Raw genomic sequence first — 21,495 nt, 5'->3', positions numbered from 1 at the left:
CGACGCGTGCTAAAAATGATCTTCGGCGGTGTGCAGGAGAACGCTGTGTGGCGGAGACGGATGTATCACGATCTCGCTGTACTTTATGGTGCACCCAACATCCTGAAAATGGCTAATGCTGGATGGATTCGGTGAGCAGGACATGTTGCGAGTATGACGGAAACCAACCCTGCAAAGGTGGTGGAAGGCAACGCAGAGAATGTTACGTCGGCACCATCAACAGAAGATCAAAACGTATCAAAATGGTTCTACGAGAATAACATTTATGTACATTTATTCATAAAACTTCATCATTTCACACATCGTTTTGAGATACATTTGAATAATCGCTATAACTAAGCCTGTTTTTCTAGGGTCATGGTTATCGTTGTATAGACTTCATAATACTTTAAGTTTGCGCTTCAAACGCTTAAGCTTTTACAATCTAAAATAACTTAGCAGTGCTTTCTATCAAATAGTAATACTTCTTTGTGGCACATACAGCCTTATATATATAAATATAGCATCCATCCACATCACATTTGTCTAATACTAGAGCAGCTTTTGGACTTGCTCTGCCGGCGTAGACTGCCCCGGAAAATGGCCGTTGCACTCGTCGAAGAGTCATCCACATCGGTGCTGCTTCCATCGTCGTCCTCGTCCTCATCTAGCTCTTCGCCACCGTCATCTTCATCACTGCCGCTGTCACTTGTCCGCTGAACCACGGTCGGTGGTTCGGTGATCGACGGCACCGATCCTAGTCAATTGCTAGCCTCGTCCGTACTGCTGTCGTCGGTATCGTATAGTTCCGCCGCCGCTGCCTGCTTCTGTATCCGTTCGCGGGAATCGGGATGATGTGCCGTTGCCGCAGCGGCCGCCGACGCCGCTGCCGTAGCCCTCTGAAGGCTCTCCAGGATCTCGTCCGTGTCGATGATGACGATCGGGGTGGCACCGTCCGTGAGTTGCGATCTGGAGGGTCGGAAACGGGGAGTTTGATTAGAATAAGTGGAATGCGAGAATCTAGTGGAACAAAGGTTTTGAACCTCTGGGGGTTCAACTCTCGGTTGAAAACCACTGATGTTGAACTCACTTACCGGCTGTTCTGTCGCTCGTAGATTTCCCGCGAAACGCTTCGGGTGAACGAGAACCTCGTGGACATGCTGCGGGTGAGCTTCTTCGGTGGTTTCTTGCTGATGGCCGGAGTGACGGTGATTTGCTGGATGGCGGGCGTTGGGCACTCGGCTGCCAGGGTTTCCTCGGCGAAGTTTCGAATCTCATCCCAGGCGTAATCTGTGCGGAACGGAAAACGGGGAACGGGTTAATTGCGTCAGATATGAAGGGTTGTAAAACTGCGGCGTGTGTTTGTATAAATGGTAGCTAGATAAGGTAGAAAGTCTATTCGATGATTGTGTGACAACGGTATCGATTATGCAAATTCCTATCGGCGGCGGCGAAGGCGGGCACGTGGAAGATATCGCATATGACGCGTCGTGCACGTGATACCATTCTGGCTGGCGGTTGCATCACTTTTAGTAGGCAAATGAGTACTTTATGATGCTTGTTTACACGCTGATTAAAGAGTTCAGAAGACGAGGGTGATAAGAGATTAACATACCTATATGTTCGGCAGAGGCATGCTCGTAGGTGACGCAGAGCCGGATGATGTATTTGCCTCGGACCATTGCGGGGGTCATGTGGAACTTTCCAGAATGGTTAATTCGGGCCAACAGGTCGCGATTAATTCGGTCATGCTTTCTATAATTGAAAAATAGTATCATTAGTCTAAGTTTTACTCGAATATTCGTTGAACTCACATAAGTCTGAAGCAAACCAGTCCCAGGTTGACGTCGTTCCGCACTTCGAATCGTTCGTCCATCAGAACTAGCGACTCGAACCGCTTGGCCAGAGTTATGTGATTCCGGATGTACTTCTGGAGCCCCACGATTCCGTACGACCGGAATACGAACCACAACTTCAACGCACGGAATCGTCTGCTCAGTGGAATGCCGTAGTGACGGTAATCCACGGCGCTGCTATGGTCGTGCTGTAGATACAGAGGATCAACGGCTAGTGCCGAGGTTAGCAATTTGACCTCTTTGACCCACATGGCCGAACAGTCGAAGTTCGTTAGCAGTAGTTTGTTGGGATTGGTATTGAACGAATCGGCGTACTCCAAACCCTTCTTGAAGTGTCGCATCTCCGGTAGAATGAACGAGTTTCCTGCGTACGCTCCATCAACGTGGAACCAAATGGTGGGAACCTGCTTGCAGACCTCTCCGATCTCTACCAGATTGTCGAACACGCAAGCGGAGGTCGTTCCGACTGTCGCGACCACAAAGAACGGAGTCAAGCCATTTTCCAAGTCACGCTGCATCGCTTCCTGCAAAGTGTTTCCTCGGAATACTCCCCGGTTATCGGTTTCGAGCACCCTCAACTTCACGATCGCCATCTTGGCGGCCTTCTCGATCGATGAGTGCGCCTCCTTCGAAGCATAGGCCACCAACTGCGGTAGGTAGACACTGTCGTGAACATCCGCGTTGTTTCCCTTCAGTTCCTTGATCGCCCGCGCGCGAGCTGCCATCATGCAAACTAGAGCACACTCGGAAGCGGAACCTTGAAGAACTCCTCCGCCAACGCTCCCTACCACATCGCTGCGGAAGAACGCCGGCAAGTCTAGCGCCTTTGCGTACCAATCCATGACGATCGCTTCCAACTCGGTGGCAGCCGGTGACGAAGCCTGTTTTGCAAACGGAACAAGAAGAATCGCTTATTAATTTCTCACAGAAAAAAAAACTGGAAACTCCGCAAAGCACCGATCATCGATCGCGTTGCGTAGTCATCACGCTCTGTTTCGATGATCGACTATTTGCACGCGATCATCACCATATAGGCGACCGATCAATCAAATATTGACTGACAATCGACGGACGACGAGTGCATCAGATCATCGGATCGGTGACTTACCCATGAGAAGCCAATTGACCCGATCGCACTGCTCAGCATGTCGCCGAGGATCGAGGGGTACGAGTTGCCGGATGGGAAATACGCGAAGAATCGCGGGTGGTTCCAGTGCACCATATTGGGCATGATCTTCTTCTCGACGTCCTCGAGCATCCGCTTGAAGTCTTCGCCCTTTTGTGGGGCCTCGTCTGGAAGAGTGATAGATAGAAACGGAGTGGGAATTGAGACGGGGTTGTTTGTTTTAGTTACAAGTGCAAATAAGACAGATCACCGCACCGGTGTGGTGGGTGATGGAAAGTCAATAAACTTCTATATTGGCGATCGTGGTGAGGTGGTTGGCTGTAATTGTTGATAATAAACAGTTTTCGGACCAACGGCGTTGAAATTAGGATATTTTAAACGGAACGGTGAACTTTCTAAATTTACGATTTGATTCGAGATTTAATCTAGCGCCAAACGATATACCACCCTGGCAACAATATGGGTTTCACCATGGAACATTAAATTGGTATAAAGTAACAGACTCATCAAAAGACTCTATGGAGACTATCATTAGGAGACCGTTACATCACCTCAGCAACGGTAGGATGAAGTTGTTTGGAAATAGACTGTTGAGTGCAGGTAAATGAATGATTGAATCTTTGATTACGTCAATCCTGAATGATCAATTGTGGTAGTTAGTGAAAAGTAAATATTTGAACTTTGTAATCCTCATAGTAGAGGCTTTACCGCCCAGCTGTTCACCAAGCCAGACCCGAGCCAGAACGGCATAGCAACAGAATAATAAAATATGTTATTTTGGCAAAATAACTGAGTAACGAAATAAGTTATTTTCATGTTATTGACATTACATCATGTTATAAACTTGTCTGTCATAAGCGGCAAAATAACAAAAATCATAACAAAAAATGTTCCTGAAAAACCAGTAAGATAACAAACATGTTTTGATAGTTTCAATAACAACTTAATAATAGCGAAGAAGAACTTAAGAATAGCGAAAATGCCATTAATAATAAAATATTTGAGCAGTCTCATTAACCCAATAATAACTGAACTTGTGCTACAACAAAACATGTTATTGTAATGCTATTCAAAGAAAATATCACGATAATAACAAAATAAGATTTTCCAACAAAACATGTTATGGAACGGTAATGTCTCAATAAGTTAATAATAACAAACCAAGATATAAAAAACAGGTTTTGTGATCCCGTTGTAATTATTTTGATAGTCTCCTCTGCTCGGGGATAGCTGAAGTAAAATCTTAGTTTAGTGAGGGTATTTTCGGTGATTTGAAATGGTCATTATTGGAAACATAACAGCAAGCATAAATCCGCATTGGAAAGATCTTTTATTAAGGGAGAGAGTAGTTGTCAAGTCCTGCACTAGGCCACTCGGCAGATATGCGATAAATCAAGAGCATGGTTTGTAGCAAAAGATCAAACAACTGGATCATCTTGGGAACAGATGAATTATGAAAGTAAATGAAAAGGAAGTCAATTTCCCCCCGGCTATATTCATTGCTGTCCGTGTAATGAATTGATGGAAAAATAGCAAATATGTCTTTCATTATTCCTACACAGTTACTGTGGGTCGGTTTATTAAGAGAGAAATCTGAAAAAAAACTTGGGCCCTTTTTCAGCTGTATCTTTCTAGGGAACATTCCAGACAGAGTGCTGAAAATAATGAGTTTTGCAAGAAGTTTCATATTAAATTTCATGCAATGATTTATGCAACTGTAACATGCTGTGCAAACTACTTTTCACCGGCCTGCCACAGCGGTAAACGCAAGAATATTCAGGGTGACCATGCAGAGGATACCGGGTTCGATTCTCTGTCAGTCCAGGAAATTTTCGTAAAGGAAATTTAGATAATATTTATTAGGGTGGGTCAACGTTGTATGGAAAAATTTAAAATTCTTCAGATTGAATCAGGTCTAAGTTGTTCAGATGCCCTTTGAGGTCTCAAACAACTGTGCGAAGTTTGGGCATGATTGGTTTAGCCTACATTTTGCGCATCGCGATTGAAGTTTGTATGGGATTTTACATGGAAAAACATACTTATTCGTATTTTTCTTGAAAGTTGCTCTCCTATACCATATAACCGCTAGCGATAAAGCAAAGATTTTTAAGTATATTATATTTGGATAAAGTATAGCCAAGGATGTATCGAACAGCTTTGTCGAAGACCGCAAAGCGATCCGATTGGCAATACTGGCCAAACATTAAGATTTAATTATTGATGTTATTCCTTTACACGGTCAATGTTAAGCACGCTCAGATTTGCAGGTTATAACTTTTGTCACAAGACTCGGATCACTTTGCGGTCTCCGGCAAAGTTTTTCAGGACTTCTGGGACTATACTTTTAGATAACCGGTTACAAACTTTCAGAATAATTTTATTATTTTATAAGAAAAATACAAAAATGAAAGTTTTCCATTATAAAATCCCATACAAATTTTACTCGCGATGAGACATAACTGATCGCGCTTAAATTTTGTATGTACAGTCACTCAGGACCCGAAATGGAATCTTTTACGGTAGTTCGGACCGATCCCTTATGACTAACACGCATTGGAGTACCTCTCGGAGAAATGTCATAGTGATAACTGAAGTTGTCACCGTTAACTGATAGCACTAGATGTCAAAGAATGAGAAGAGGAAAAATGATGTGATGCTCGATAGTGTATGAAGTGAACTGGATTTGTTATTTTTTAAAAAGATCTATTTCCTTATTTTCGATAGCTAAAAATAGTTAGTGATCATAAAATTATATGAATTTGATAAAACTGATCCTAACAACCTTTGATTAGGTGGCAATCAGCTTACGAAAGTTGGATTTTTCTCGTCAGTGAGCATAGGTTGTTGAGTTGAGGTTATAAGAACGTGATTTTCCTGAATTTGACGTTGCACCAAGAAGGAGAGAGGATTCAAACTGCTTTCCAGTTATCTAAACTTTTAACCATGTTTGTGCTACAGTTGGTTTTTTTAGAAGTATCCAGATTATATCATAATCGTGCGTCCAAAAATCAGTCAAAATCAAGGTCGAAATCTAAAACTTCATCATTTTTGGTGCCCGGGAACTATTTTTAAAATGCATTTAAAGTTTGTATGCAAAAAAACATGTTTGGAGCGAACTGTCACGGAATAATTTAAAACTGTTCGAATGAATGTAATCAGTTTTGTACCTTTTGACAGATACAGGGGATGGCCAAAATGTTTGGGATAGGCAACTTTTTTTTCTCTCACAAAAAAGTTCAACATGCTTTAACTCTTCATAGAGCGCATCAAAAAATCTCAAATTTTGACTGTTTGTCAACCTATCATATGTCACCCGAGCAGAAGGGAATAACAACAGCATAACGAGCTGTGTTATTCGGGCAAAATAACTGAATAATAGAATCAATCTTTTTTAAAGTTATTACCATAACATATTGTGTTATAGACTTGTCTGTCATAAGCGGCAAAATAACAAATTCCATAACAAAAAATTGTTCCTGAAAAACCATTTGAATAACTTGTTTTGTTAGTTTCAATAACAACTTAATAACAATGAATTCGGAAAATATTTCAATAACAAATTTTGATATTAATATGTTATTGATAATAATCGGAGAGCAGAGTTTGCTATGATTTCAAGCTCGTTACTAAATAAGTTATAATAGTTATTATATAAAATTATTCGCATTGTCTCACAAACCCGCCAATAACATGAGATTCATCACTCTGACGTTAGAAATACTTTCAAATGATCGAAGAATACTATATTCAGCTTTTAATTCATTCTAAGAGATTTGAAGTCGCAAGATTATCGAACTAAAGTAATTTCTATATTATCAAATACGACGAGCTTCGATTTCCACCTGTAATTTATAAACTGTTATACTTCAATTGTTTTCGGAGCACTGTGACCTTTGTTTATTTTTCAGCATGGAAACTGAAGAATTTTTAGAATACTCAACAGTTTTGCAGAAAATTTTTGGGATATTGGAAATATTGTACAGATTATTACAATTTTCCTGGAAAGATTGTTTTAATTCCTCCGATTTTTCTCTGGACTCAAGAATTATGTCGAATATTCCTCCTGGATTCTACAAGAATTCCTCCAAAAATTTTGTTATAATTTCTCCTGAACTTCCTCTGATGATTCCTACAGGACTTTCACCAGAATTTTTTGCAATATTTTTTTCTAAAATTCCTCTATTTATTTCTCTAAGGATTCCGTCAAAAACTTCTTTTATGTTTATCAAATATTCTTCCAAAAATTTGTCGAAAGATTTGGTCATAAACTTTTTCATAAATGACTCCAAAAATCTTCAGAAATTTCTCCGAGAGTTCTTTGACGGAATCTTTCATGGATTTTCAAAGACTCCTCTAGAAATTCCTCCGGAATCATGCATAGAATCCCTTTAAGGTTTTCTTTTCAGAATTTCCTGTGATCATTAGTCCCGAAGTTCATCTTAAGATTTTTCTGAAAATTTCTTTAAGGATTTCACCATGAGTTTTTCCGAAGGGTTCTCCAGGAGTTTTTCAAAACATTCTGCCAAGAATACCAATAATTACTCAGAAGAATTAACTTAGGAATTTCTAAGAAAATTGCGCCAGTAATTCTCTGGAAGATTTCTCCAGGGATTTATCGAAAGGTTTTCAAGTGCTTATCCGAAAATTATTTAAGTAATTCTTAAAAAGAATCGTTCAGGAATTTTCTTTTTAACTGAATTTAAAAATGGAACAACACAAAGGGACAGGTCATACTCATAATTGTCGAATTGTTCCTGTGATTTCAAAACTTGTTACTGTTGTGCTATTGCTGATAAGTTGATCAATAGTACAACAATAACTAAACTTGTACTTCAACAAAACATATTATTTTAATGTAATTTAGTTAATGTATATCAATAGTTTGATTATAACAAAATGAGATTGTCCAACAAAATTTGTTATGGAAAAGCTATGCCTTGATAATTTAATAATAACAAAACAATATATAAAAACAGGTTATGTGATTTCATAGTTATTAACTTGCTATTCTCCTCTGCTCGGGCATTGGTACAAATTTGGGCTCGATTGATTAATATTTCGCAAAGTTAAAACCGTTCGGGTAAAACACTATTTTAGACAACTCATTTTTGAGCTGTCATATCTCGGAAACCTGTGAACCGAATTGAATGAAATTTTTAACGTACACTAACAATATGTAAATGCTTCACAAACTATTAAAACATAGGTACTTTTTAAACGTTGAAAAAAATTATCATGGATTGACACTTTTTGGATTTTTCTCGAAAAAATGTATTTTTTTTTACTTCAATGTCAATAAATTTTAGTGTTGAAATCCAAAGATTTTTCACTTATGTTCTCAAGTTATCTCTAATCAGATATATTAGAGCCTATTTAGATTGAAGGAAGAACAATTTAATAATTTTTGGGTGGTATTGTAAATTTGACTTATTATCCTCTATATGGGTAAAAATTTCAACCCGGTATAATTTAATTGGCCGTGAGAAAATATTACATTTTATAACGTCGTATTAAGTAGCAATACATTGTTGATAAACGTCAAAAAATTCATTCAATTCGGTTCAATATGACAGTTCAAAAATTAGTTGTCTAAATAATAGTGTTTTACCCGAACGGTTATAACTTCGCGAAAAATTGATCAATCGAGCCCAAATTTGTACCAATGGTGCACATATAATAGGTTGACAAACAGTCAAAATTTGAGATTTTTTGATGCACTCTATGAAAAGTTACTGCATTTTGAACTTTTTTGTGGGAGAAAAAAAGTTGCCTATCCCAAACATTTTGGCCATCCCCTGTATGCGTATTTCTACTACCTCTTATAATCTTCCTCAGTGTCAACTATCATGTTTTTAAAATTCCATCGTTTTCCATTCTCTTTTCAATCTGTTTTTAATTGTGCACGTATTCTTTTTTCTTTCAGGTATGTCCATAACATCCTACAATATAAATTCCAATGAGGTAAGTTTTTGACTTTGCGCATCCGCTGGAAATGAGTATCCAAGTATCGAAGTACACTGTAACTATGCTAACGCTGACGCTAACGCTTGCGCATCCGCTGGAAATGAGGAAGGGTGATTTGTTAGTAGGGAATCGCGCCACTTGGGCGGTGGCTTCTATTTTCGTCTGTTTTCCACTATAACTCAGTCAAATTTGAACCAATTGACACATTTTTTGGAATGCAGTGAGATAGGTATAGGATCTACCCGTGTACAACATTTCATGTCAATTGGTTCAAAATGAAATGAGTTATAGTGGAAAACAGACGAATATAGAAGCCACCGCCCAAGTAGCGCGATACCCTAAATCTCGAATTAACGGCCCATATTTCGTGCGGTGGTACAGTCCCAGAGAATTGCTTCCTTCTCTTCCGTTACCAGAGCACAGAGATTTGGGGCCAATCACGGACTCTAAGACAAGATTATTGCAATTCTCCAACGGCTGAGAGCTGTCCTGGCCACGTCCTTGCGACAGCTGAGAGATGGAAAAGGAAGATTAGTTGGACACCTATGAAAGGTATGCAGAAACCTTTAAGTCCTCTCAAGCAGGCTTAGGTGTCACGGGAATTCGGGTATTGTTCCAATACTCTCGATACGAAATTATTGATTTCCATTTGCGTGTCCCGGACATCCAGCAGCAATATCACCAAAACTACAGGCGAATCACGTGAAAAAGAAGACGAATTCCGGTGCCCCGATGGGAAAAAGAGAAACTCTCATAACAATCGAGAATTATCCGGAGATCAATTGATTTTCAAGCACTTTTCGAGACAAAATTTGTAACACCAGCTGGCCATAATCAAAACAAATCGGAACAATGAACAGCCTACTACGATCCTCCTAACGGCCCACATTTTAAAGACGTTCATAAAAAACGTAGATGAATAGTTTTAGAAAGTGAATGCAGAATATTTTTAATCAGCCCTTCAGTTATATCTCGAGTAAATCTGGCTATGATGCAGAAAGGCAATTCTCCTCCAATTTTATACTGAGAAAACGTTTAGTCGTGAAATTTAAATAGAAATTAAAAAAAAAATCCATGAAGGCAATAATAAAATCGAATTTCGTCATTCAACGTGTTTTTCTAGAAACTCTTTCGATTTTACTACGATTATTTTTCAAAACTTCACTGGCATTCGATATGCTTTTCATTTGACATTTCTACAACAAAATCTTCTGCCTGAAATAGTTTCACAATTGTGCCAGTCATTTCGTCAAAGGAAGTTTCATCAATTGTAAGATGATGTAACTAAGATTTAAATTCTGCATTTCTGCATTTTGACATTTCTACAACAAAATCTTCTGCCTGAAATAGTTTCACAATTGTGCCAGTCATTTCGTCAAAGGAAGTTTCATCAATTGTAAGATGATGTAACTAAGATTTAAATTCTGCACTTGATTATCTCAATATTTCACCGATTTCGGAGAACCGATCTGTAATTTATTTCAATTTTAATGACACTATTAACAACTTCATACTCTTAACCTTGTCGTTGATTGTTTACCCAAAAATTTGACATAGCTTAAGTCAGCGTTACCATCCGGACTATGCACCCTGCTTGCGATCAGTTAATTAACACTTGTCTCGTAAATTTCTCCTCAATCGGTAGCCACCCATAACGTCCCAAAGCCTCCTTAGCCTGGAAACCGGGGAAATTCTACCGATTTGCCTACAATATTGTGAAATCGATAATTAGCACTTTTGGGGACGAAATTGGTCGTAACTCATCGCCGTTGGTGACGATATAAGCAGGCAGTGACCGGCGATAGCCATCACCCACTTTGATTCCTAATCCATGCGTCCTCGACGACGACGACGACGCTACTCTACGGTTATAGTTTAGGTTTAGAACAAAGTGAATTTTAAAAATAAACACAACATCACGCGCTAGCTGATCGCCACCCGCCTTCTTCTTCGTCTTGAAATGCAGGAGGTCATGACGACGCCGCGGGCCGGAGAAGACGTCACTTGTTGGCGCGGCGTCGTGAACGCAGTAGGCGAAGCAAGAGAGAGAGCATCAAGGATTACCAACCGCGCCAACCTAATCCGGTTAGGTCGTGCCCTTTTGTGCTGTTGTACCTACATAGAACTCCGGCCTCGTATCGTAGGTACGTTGCTGGTTGGAAATGGAAAATTGGAAAATCGTGTCGGGGGCATCGATTCAAACGCCCGTTTGAACTGTGACCGTCGTCACGTGTTTGCGCATATGACGTGGGAAAATCGTTCGACTCCAATGCAACAACGCTCGTTCCGCAGGATGTTTAGACTGAGCGGAAGAACCTCATATGGGAAGTATTTTACGAGGTGTTGAAGCGGTGACTTGAAAAAAGACTTATTTTTTGCGCTGAGAAACCCCCCCGTATTTCCGAAGCATTTGCACCTTCTTTAAGGCCTGTCCAATATTTATTTTTTTAATACTAAACGGGCGACAGCTCAAACCGGAGACGGTTTTTTTTTAGTTTGTGACGAATTTCATACAGCTGACCCGACATTGAGCGACCACTTTGCACGAATGTCGTACTGAGTGCGAGGCGAAGCAGGTTGTCCTGTGTCGCACTGCGTGAAGTTGCGACTTTTGCGATCATGATGATGAGGCATCTTTCACACCTTCTCTAAAGTTATGATGACGATCCTCAACAACGGTTCAAAGGGGAGGTGGCGTGTGACTTATCTAGTTATCGGTCGCTTATCGTGCAAAATAATGAATCATTGTGAAAAAAATACCTACAGGTCTTTCATTCTGGATATAGGACATGAAAATTTTCCCTTTTTTACGATGACAGTCACGTGCATCGTTTGTTCGATACGATCCTCAAAGAGGTGCTAAATTTAGCGAAATACAATCACTGAATCAAAATGCAATCATCGCACAACAATAATGACAATGTCGCAACCTGAAATTGTTGCGACAATTCACCCAATGCGACATATGCTTGTCCCAACTTGAACAGAATAGGATAAGATCGCATACTTACGGTATTGTTTAAGCCTTGCATTGCAACACTGCAACGCTGTGTTAGTAATAATTGATTATTCACGAGTTGAAAAGTACGCAACAAATTCAGCTTCCGTTTTGTCTGCAACGAACATTTTTAGTATCATTTCATTATCTGTTACCGCCGCGCCTCTTTTGTTGCTTGTTTTATGTCTCATTTGTCTGACAATTCTCTTCTCTGTATACAATACTACCCGTCATAAAGTACACGGGCACATAAAAAAAAATGGGTCGATGATCGATCACCCATCTCAAAATGTTCGAATGTTTCAGATACTATGTTATCTTCAGGATAGTTGTTCTTAAACGAAATAGATTAAAATTGCTGAAGACTAAATACATATGCTGGGCTTCATAACCGTTGACCCAATATAAATAGTTCTTTCTTTGTCTCTTCTCCTAATCATAAAGATGTTTTTTGTTCGCGGTAAAATACGTGCAGTACAGTATGTAGCCATGTACAAGAATTCAAGTCAATTGGTATAAAATTGTCTGTGTTATAGCGGAAAATTGCCCAGAATAGGATCCCATGCCCATGTGGTCTCGAACCTTGAGCTACGTCGTATTGGTACACTGCACTGAGGCAAAAGCTTTTATCTGGCTACTATTAGGCCTACGAATTTATTATCTTGGCTCCAACGTTTCGATCCCAATTTGGATCTTCAGCAGGGATAAGGAATTATTTGTAGCTGCCCAAAACATTCAGCCTATAGTGTTGTTTAAGTTTCGTCGTTGCAAAGTCGCCCACAATTCTATGTATTATGAATTTCGCACTAAATTCGTATTCCGCCAAGTGTTCCGCTGCCTTTCCTATGCGTTAAACATAACGTCAGAAGTAGTGCGCTGCATAGAGCATCAGATTTACTATACAACGCACTATCTCCGGCAGTATGGTTAACACATAGGAAAGGCAGCGGAAGTTAATGAAGTTACATCCGACACCAATTTAGTGCTAAATCCACAATAACACTTGCTCTAGCTCTAGCTGTTCATTTAAGCACTTAGAAATTTCAAAAGTTGCAACTTATGAACACACGATTGTTCTGTGTTCTATAGTGAAAAAATCAAAATTGAAATCTATAAAACACGGTACCATGAGAGCATGGATACCAGGTAGCTGTGTCTTAGACGAATAAGCGATACCCACAGAAGTCCAATGTACTGTATGATGTGCACCCGGCCAGACCTCTGCTTCTCCATTGGGTACCTTGGAAGATTTCAGCAGCAGCCTGGAGAACGACACTGGACAGCATTGAAACGTGTGGTGCGATACTTGAAGGGATCACAACAATTGACGATGAAGTTCGAGAAAGATGAAAGCCACCAGCCTCTGACTGGATTTGCCGACGCAGCCCTATGGTGATCAAGAAGACCGTAAATCGGTAAGTGGCTTCAAATTCAAGGTTTACGGTAATACGGTGTCTTGGTCGAGTAAGAAACAGGCGAGCGTTGCGATGTCCTCAAGCGAAGCAGAATATATTGCTTTAAGTTCTGCAACTACTGAAGCAATTTGGCTAACCGGAATTTTGAATGACTTAAGCGTGACTGGCATTGAACCTGAAAAGATTTTTGAAGATAACCACGAGTGTATCGGTATGGCAAAGAATTTTGAATCGAAACGTGCAAAACATATTGACATCCGGTATAATTTTATACTAGATCAAGTTTCTGGAGGAAAGATTGAAGTATTGCCGATTGCGACGGAAAATCAATTGACGGACATTTGTACCAAGGCCCCGGATGATGATCAGATCTTAACCTTGCGACAGCGCCTAGGACTAACCGATCGAGAGGGGGTGTAAACGAAGATGCCTTTGATCAAGCGCGTAAGCGATCGTTAGCAACGCATTGATTATATTTAACCAAACCAACCCTCCTGTAGTGTGGACGTGTACCTGTAGCTTTTCAATAAACTTTGTTCTTGTTCGTTATTCGCGTGTTCTTTTCTGAGTTCCGGAAAGACCGAACCTTTTCAGTATATTTCCCAAAGGTTCTCGCGGGATTTCTTTTGAGATTTCTCTCGGAGTTTTTCCCGGGACTTCCCCAAAAGATTCCTTCCGGTGTTAATCGTGGAATGTCTGTCAGAGCTTTTCAGATTTTATCATGGACTTTCCTTTTTTAAGATTTTTTTGAGAGTCTTCTGGGATTTCTGCAGATGCTAATGCTGGTATTTCTCAGGGAGTTCGTCCAATGTTTTTTATTTGAATATTTTCACGGCTTTGATTATCTAATTTCTTGCAATTATTTCCAGAAACTCTCGAGACTCAGGTAGCTCCTTTTGGGATTTATTAAAACATTGCTGCCGGGGTTCTTGCAGGATTTTTTCAAAAAGTTTTTCGGAAAATCTCCTGGAGTAATTTACGAGATTTCTTGTAAGAAATTCCCGGAGAATCTCGGAAAAAAGCTCTGAGACTAATCCCAGGAGGAAATATTTAGAAACTGTAAGGAGGAACTCTGAAAACCTCTTAGAGGAATTCCGGGGTAAACTTTGTACAAAATACACGAGAAATATCTGAAAACTGTCTCTGGAAGAACTTCTACAAACATCCCGAGAGAAACTGCTGGAAAACTATCCCAAATCCACTAAGAGAAATTTCTGGAAGAACTTTGGAAACATTTCGGAAAGATCTCCGGGAGGAATCCAGCAAGAAACTCCGGGGGAGAAAGTCCAGGGGTACATACTCTAGCAGAGACCCTATGAAAAATCTCGAAAAACCTGAAATTGTAAAAAATCTCGGAAGGAGCTATTTACGTAAAAACCTCTGGATAAATTAGGCAAAACTGGAGAAAGCCAGAAAAGAAAAACTTAAGATAATTTCAAGGAAAAACTCTGCGAGACACTGGAAATGAATTTAAAGAAGGAATTCTGGAAAGATTTAAAGGAAGATTCATAGCTAGAATTCCGAAATATAGAAAAACCTGGAAAACTCTGGGAATTTTATTTTGTCTTAAGAGTAGACACCCTGAGCTGGCTCTGTTTCTGTTGCCTTTTTTTGCTTTAATTTCCAAAATCCACTTATTATCCGGAGCGGTCATGCTAGTAACAGCAAAGCACGCTCTTCACAACAGTGAGCCCAATTTCTAAAAAAATCCCTGGAAAAATCTTTGAAGGTATCTATGTGAAGGAATCCCTCGAGAGATCAAATAAAATCCCAATTCGAATCAATGGGTAATTTCTTGGTGAAATTCTAGTTGAAATTTCTGGAGGAATAGCTTGAAGAATTCGCAGAGAAATTAGCCGAGAACGAAACTTCAGAACAATTCCTAAAGGAATCCCGTTAGTAATTTCTGTATAAACCTCTACCGGAGTTTCCGGATAAAATGCTTGAGTAATTTATGGAGGAATCCCTAAGCATCGGGAAGAATAAAATAAATCGTTTAAACATTGAGATTGAAATAACCGTGTCAATGCAATAACAATCAGCTCCAGTCAAACGACATCCATGTACATTTCTGTACAAAAAATCCCTAGATGTATCGTCGGAGTAATCTCTGGATACATAATAGGTAGAATTTCTGAAGGAACCTTAAGAGGAAAATTCCTGGACGAATCAAAGGAGTAACTCTAGTAGGATACATCCTGCGGAAATTCCTGGAAAAAGTCCTGCAGGAATATCAGCAAAAAACTCTGAAGGAAACCCAGCAGGAGCTTCCAAAGTAATCCCAAGAAAAACTTGTGGATGTACCACAGGATGAATGCCTACAAAATTCTTATGGACATATCTGAATGAATTCTTATAAAAATGCCTAGAAGAATTTCCTGAGAAACTCCTGGATGAATCACAGCAGAAATCACGCCATGAATTCTGGAACGATTTCCTATGGAAATTATTACGAAAAAATAATGAAGCACTATAAAATAGAACATTTTATAGTGGAACACTACGAATGCGTAATAACAAGGACAACACATATAGACATAACAGAACATATACACTCTGTTCCATAACTATAGATCCATCTAATATTTATTTGCTATTTATTCAAAGTGCAACTGATTATTTTATACACTACGCCATTATGATTACCCATGTACCTTACACATACTACCATGTAATTTTATTCATGCACATGTGTGTATACAGATAAATTAAAAAAAAACTAAAATCCCTTTGTTTCATGACTATAGATCCAATACATGTAAGTCATTCGTTGTGGATAATCAACGCGTTGTTTTAGGTTCTGTGCTCAGGTTTTCGGCGTTTGACGTATTGTCACGTTTAAACTTAAATTTATAAAATGCCGTGTGTAAAATATATATCTGAAGTTGAAATAAGAAAGATTTTGACACATCAAGACAGGTGTTTAACAGTTTGTGAAATTTCTCGTCGTGTAAGCAGATTTCATCGTGCCGTTGTAATTTTCTTTTTAGATATAATTCAATACGGCAGAAAGAAAACACGAGGAAGCTGTATAACCGCACAAAACGGAATAAGGGTCGCAATCACCTCGCTAAAAAGTTTGAACTAGTTGAAGAAAGAACTAGGTAGCACTAGACGTCTCGCGTTTGACAATTTATAGAGTCCTGAAAGAATGTCCACATGATCAACGTGGAATGAGCTCCACAACTTTTGAGCCATCATAAGGATTCGTGCTCAAAATTTGATTGCGATAACATGCGTTGAGATTGGAGTAAAGTAGGTACTACAGTTGACACCACATCTTGATGTTCTATACACGCTAACGCCGCTCAGCACTAAAGTTCATAATTTCCAGACTACACCAAAAATGTGTAACCCTTGCACATTCACAAAATCAGCTCCTGTGTCCGCAAAATCGCAAAAAAATTGTACAGCAATCTAGATAAGTTTACTAGTGACCTTGGACAACAAAAAATATCGACATTTCGCATCTAGACGAATGTACGAGCTGTTTTTGAGAATGTGTAACTGTAACACATTTTTGTGTGGTCTGGAAATTATGCACTTATGAGTAGGGCTTACACATTTTAGTGCTGAGCGGTTTTACTGTGCAGGTAAATATCATCTTGTACCGACTTTTCGAACTCTTTATGCAGAATACCCTCTTCGAATGAGTGTATTTAGTTTTGTACTTTTTAATTCTGCCCTCTATAGGGCGGAATTAAAAGGTACAAAACTGATTACAGTTCTTGATTCACTTGAATATCACTTTATCTCCCTGTCTTTATTCGATCCCGATGGTTTTTGTTCTAGATTTTCTCTCGATTTGTCAATATACTATTTTTACAGGTTACTGTACCTTGTTTCCAAGGTTTAAATTAATATGAGAAGGTGAAAATATATCTGTTTGGTGAAGGGTTTTCCTAGTTACAAAAGTTTGAAAATTGGTTCTCATTTCGATCTCTAAATTCTTCAACAAATTACAGTTCATTCTGCTCATCTCGATATATCGAGATAGGATAGTCCTTCAACATGCGGCGAATCAACTGTTATTTGTTTATATATTTATTTGATTGGCTCCTCAAGACATATTTGACCCTTTGGGAGACCTTTTAGATCGAAAAGAAGTTCAGCTTGTATCGACCGAATGGCTTATTTTTTCGTACTGGAGAGATTTACGAAAATAACCACGTTACTTCTGAAGGAATCTCTCGGAAGTGGCGACATGATGGTATGGAGAGGGTGCTGTCGACTTGAATGGACGGGCATTCAGGGATGTGCCGAGCTTCTCAACCTAAAAACATATACCTACTATCGTTTCTTACAGCAGCGCCGTTAAACAAATTAGACAACGTTTTATCAAGATCATGAATATATTTGTTCACATGATTCAAGCAACTTTGGCTTTGTTTCGTGAATAGCTTATTCAGATTAAAGAATGGCCAGCTTCTTGCCCTGACCAGAACCCAATTAAGAATTTGTAGGGTTGATTATAAGAGCAGTGTGTAAATAAAATAAGCAGTACGGATGTTTTTCAAATCTTAACCATGTAGTTGTTTGAACGTGGAATAAAATCCATTAAAAGTTAATGAAAAGTATCCTGGATAGGCTGTTTCAGTTTATTAAGAACAAAAGAGAGACTACTCATTATTCATATGTTGAATGCTTTGTGTAGCTTCAATTAGTTAGAATGTATTCTCGCTTGGATCTATTGTTATGAAACAAGGGAATTTATATAAGATTATATATCAGATTCAGAGAACACATGTAATATCGAATTATTATTTTTCTCATGTCTACTCTAAATAATGAACTAAACAGGAGAACAATATGATTCGAATTCATTCTACATATCCGAGTATCCAAAAATATTGTTTGGATCTATAGTTATGAAACATAGTGTATTTTGCCCTGTTACCTTTTGTTCGCAGCATTAGTTGCTTTCATAGTTTGAGTGTTGTCTAGGAATTTCTAATCCTACCCCGGTCAACCAGTGAGAGATATTCGATGGCGATCGCTATCGACAAAAAAATAACTATGAAGAAAAACAGAATCTGGTTGATAGGGAAGGGGACATCCTGTTTCAGGTTTTAATACTACACTTTACATTTGATGTGTCTGATAGGGAACGATTCCTATATCTGATAGTTGTTTACTGCCCGAAATGTCCTGAAAGTAGGCCATCAAAATGAAATTGCAGAAATCTTATGGTGCTCTTTTACTTCAGAGCACTATAAATGTGCATTCAGCTTACGAAAATGCTTACAAGTAAAAATAGTACATTCAACACAAAAATATGTACAACTTGTAATAGAATGTTGGAGAAATCCCAGGAAGAATCCCAGCAGCAACTGCTGAAGCAATCCCAAAAAGAAACCTAACGCGTACACCTCAGCCTCTTAAATTATTGTTAATAAGCGTAGACTCAACCACCCGTCGGAAAACAAATGTTCCGGTGACCCTTTTTGGATTACAGGTATTCTTCGATATAACGTACCCTCGATATAGCGTGCCCTCGATATAGCGAATTCGATATAACGTACATTTTGCTTCGATATAACGTACAACATTGAAAATTTTTATTTTTTCCAGGAATAACTCTCAGATAAGCTGCGAAACCACTCAAATCAATGTTTTCTTGCAGTATTAACCTTGTTACCTAGAATTAGCGCAAATTGGGGAAAAATTCAGTGTACGTTATATCGAAGCAAAATGTACGTTATATCGAAGCACAAAAAACGAAATTACTTTTTTTGTGAAAACTCCTGTTTTTCATTATTGGTTATGTGAATTTCACCGAAATCATTATTTGGGGTTAATTTCACGTCGAAATCATCGATAATAGCATAACAAATATTAAATTTTTCTCTGCTTCGATATAACATACACTTCGATATAACGTACAAAGAGAACACTTTTTTGTACGTTATATCGAAGAGTACCTGTACTAGATCAGAGGGGGCCATTATTAATTAATCTTTTCAAAAATTTCGACTTTTTTACAAATTTAAAAAAAATTATATGCCATTAGGATCTTGATTTCATAGCAATCTACAGAATTTCAATCATAATTCTTGTTTGGGTAGTTGCTCTTCTCCAAGTGCTGAATAGCATCGACTACGTTGGCCCTATAATTGTTTGCCCCAAATCACATTTTGCCAGTAATCTGATTCTGATATGAACATATAAAACTATTTGACACACAACCAAATTCGAAGGCCAATCAAATCTCATCCCGCAACAGCAACGGAATGCATCGCCTACCTGGTAACAAGTGTCGCAAAAATCCGGGATCCACCGTAGGGGCCACATCTCGGCACTCGATCGTCTTCCCGTAGTCGCAGATGTAGTCGATCATCCGCTTACCGTGCACACGAAACTCTTCGGTATTCATCTTCTCGCTAAGAAACGCACTTTTCTTTCCTCCACAACAACACTTTGACTCGAACTTATTTGTGGATGTTTAGAATTCCACTACCCTGTGTAGCTCGCCCTCCTGGGTAGCTTATTACTGCCCAGTTAACGTAAATAGTGCGGCTATGTTTAGCACGATTGCCACAGGCAATAAATCACGAATCACTAATTCTTCACTCACAAACAACGTCGTGCACGCGGTTCGTTAATTTTCCTTTCGCCGGAACAATTTCCCGCGCACTTAAACTCCTTGGTCAAAACCGTTGGATTTAACTATCCGGCTCAGAATAATCTTCAGTCGATTAACACTGATATTACACTTTTTTATGTCACTTGGTCTGCTGCGCTTCTTCTGAATCCCAATCAGGACAAATCTCTCTTCAATACCCCTCACACCTTGGTGATAATCTTTTGTTCAGGGTTGTTGTTCCTAGCGTAGCGCGTACTCGAATGACTACCGGTTGAGCCGAGAGAAAGCTTTTTATCCAATCGGCGACTCGCGAAAATCGCGAAGCGCGCTGTTCATTCGCACTCCCATGCCGTTGCCGCCCGCTCAGGTTGGATGGGGCTCGCCACGCGCGCCAAGCCGACCCGACGCGTAAAGGGGTGTACGCGCGCGAACCGAGCTCCTTTGATGTGTTGCTCCAAATTTGAATTCAGGAGCGGAATGAACCCGCGGTTGGTCGTCGTCGCTCTCACGCAGTCAGTGTAGTCGAGTGAATCGTTGCGGAGGCACGTGGTGGTTTGATTTGAATTTCGACGTTGCGGTTGGAGAAGGTTGGTGCTAACTTGTGCGAACTTGAAAATTGTGCTCGCGTTTATCTTCCCGGCCGAAGCATGTTTTCTTGACCCATCTAAGATGTTAGGATTTTCGCACCACGATGGCGTAGTGTACGTTCAGCGTGCCTGTCTGGGTCATGTTGACCCCAACATCCTACTACTTTATAACAACCTAAAAGACTATTCTTTACTCATACCCAGAACAATGACTCTCAATCTTTTCGACATAGTGAAATCTTTGAAAAAATGTCGACTTAACTGCGACCCAATAAGAAATGTTAGAAAAAATATAAGTGAATGAAATAAGCAAAATAAAGTTAGTTCAAAAACTAATAACTAAATTTATCTTGTTTATTTCAGTTGTGCACCAATTTACTTTCTATGTAGCTCCATCGCCTTGAGCCTGGTTGTGAGATACTACTTCAGCAGTTCATTGTTGCGTTTCGGACAACGCTAATCTCATGTCATTTTCGATGTTTTATCTGCTTATGGTTTTGGTCTTTATATGGACAAAAGCCGAAAATCTGCTCTCGCGAAGGTACGCTGATGAAATTGGAACAAGCACTTTCAAAGCAACTTTTAGATATGCTTTGTAGGTATACAGTATTGAACAGAATAAAGTTCATATTTGCTGTTTAATAAAAAATGCTTAAATTTGGGAGTGTGATTCTCAGCTTCTAGTGCACCGATCCGCCATATAGGTAGTGCCTCAGCTGCAGCACTAGGCTTTGCGATTTCGAATCACAGAAACGACTGGTACGACGTCCAAGTAACAATTTCTATGCTTTCTGTTCTTAGACATTATTTATGGAGGTTTTATCATTGATTTGGAAAACCCTTTGAGGTTTAATGAATCATTTTATATTGTAAAGCAGTTTTAATTACACATGCAACTTTAAAACACTTTGTAGACACCTACAAGTCTATTCAATAAAACTAGCCTGTTTGCCCTTTTTCCGAGCAAAACTTTTATTCTAAGCGGGC

General features: G+C 39.3%; 2 protein-coding genes across 4 annotated transcripts in view; one reads left to right on the top strand and one right to left on the bottom strand.

Moving 5' to 3' along the window:
- LOC109407819 (ribonuclease P protein subunit p25-like protein) overlaps positions 1-21,495 on the top strand; it is a 606,744-nt gene that overhangs the window by 16,388 nt on the left and 568,861 nt on the right. The window lies entirely within an intron of this gene.
- LOC109407818 (aromatic-L-amino-acid decarboxylase) lies at positions 247-20,612 on the bottom strand. Its single transcript, XM_019680981.3, has 6 exons — positions 19,582-20,612; positions 2,944-3,128; positions 1,794-2,716; positions 1,595-1,734; positions 1,074-1,269; positions 247-948 (listed from the first exon to the last, which is right to left on the bottom strand). The coding sequence occupies exons 1-6, from the start codon at positions 19,709-19,711 to the stop codon at positions 741-743; spliced, it is 1,782 nt and encodes a 593-aa protein (XP_019536526.3). The 5' UTR covers positions 19,712-20,612; the 3' UTR covers positions 247-740.

The sequence above is a fragment of the Aedes albopictus genome, chromosome 2 (assembly GCF_035046485.1).
Source record: "Aedes albopictus strain Foshan chromosome 2, AalbF5, whole genome shotgun sequence".
In the NCBI taxonomy this organism is placed as follows: Eukaryota; Metazoa; Arthropoda; class Insecta; order Diptera; family Culicidae; genus Aedes; species Aedes albopictus.
The sequence above is the reverse complement of the archived record's forward strand: the minus strand, read 5'-3'. Positions and strand labels throughout refer to the sequence as shown.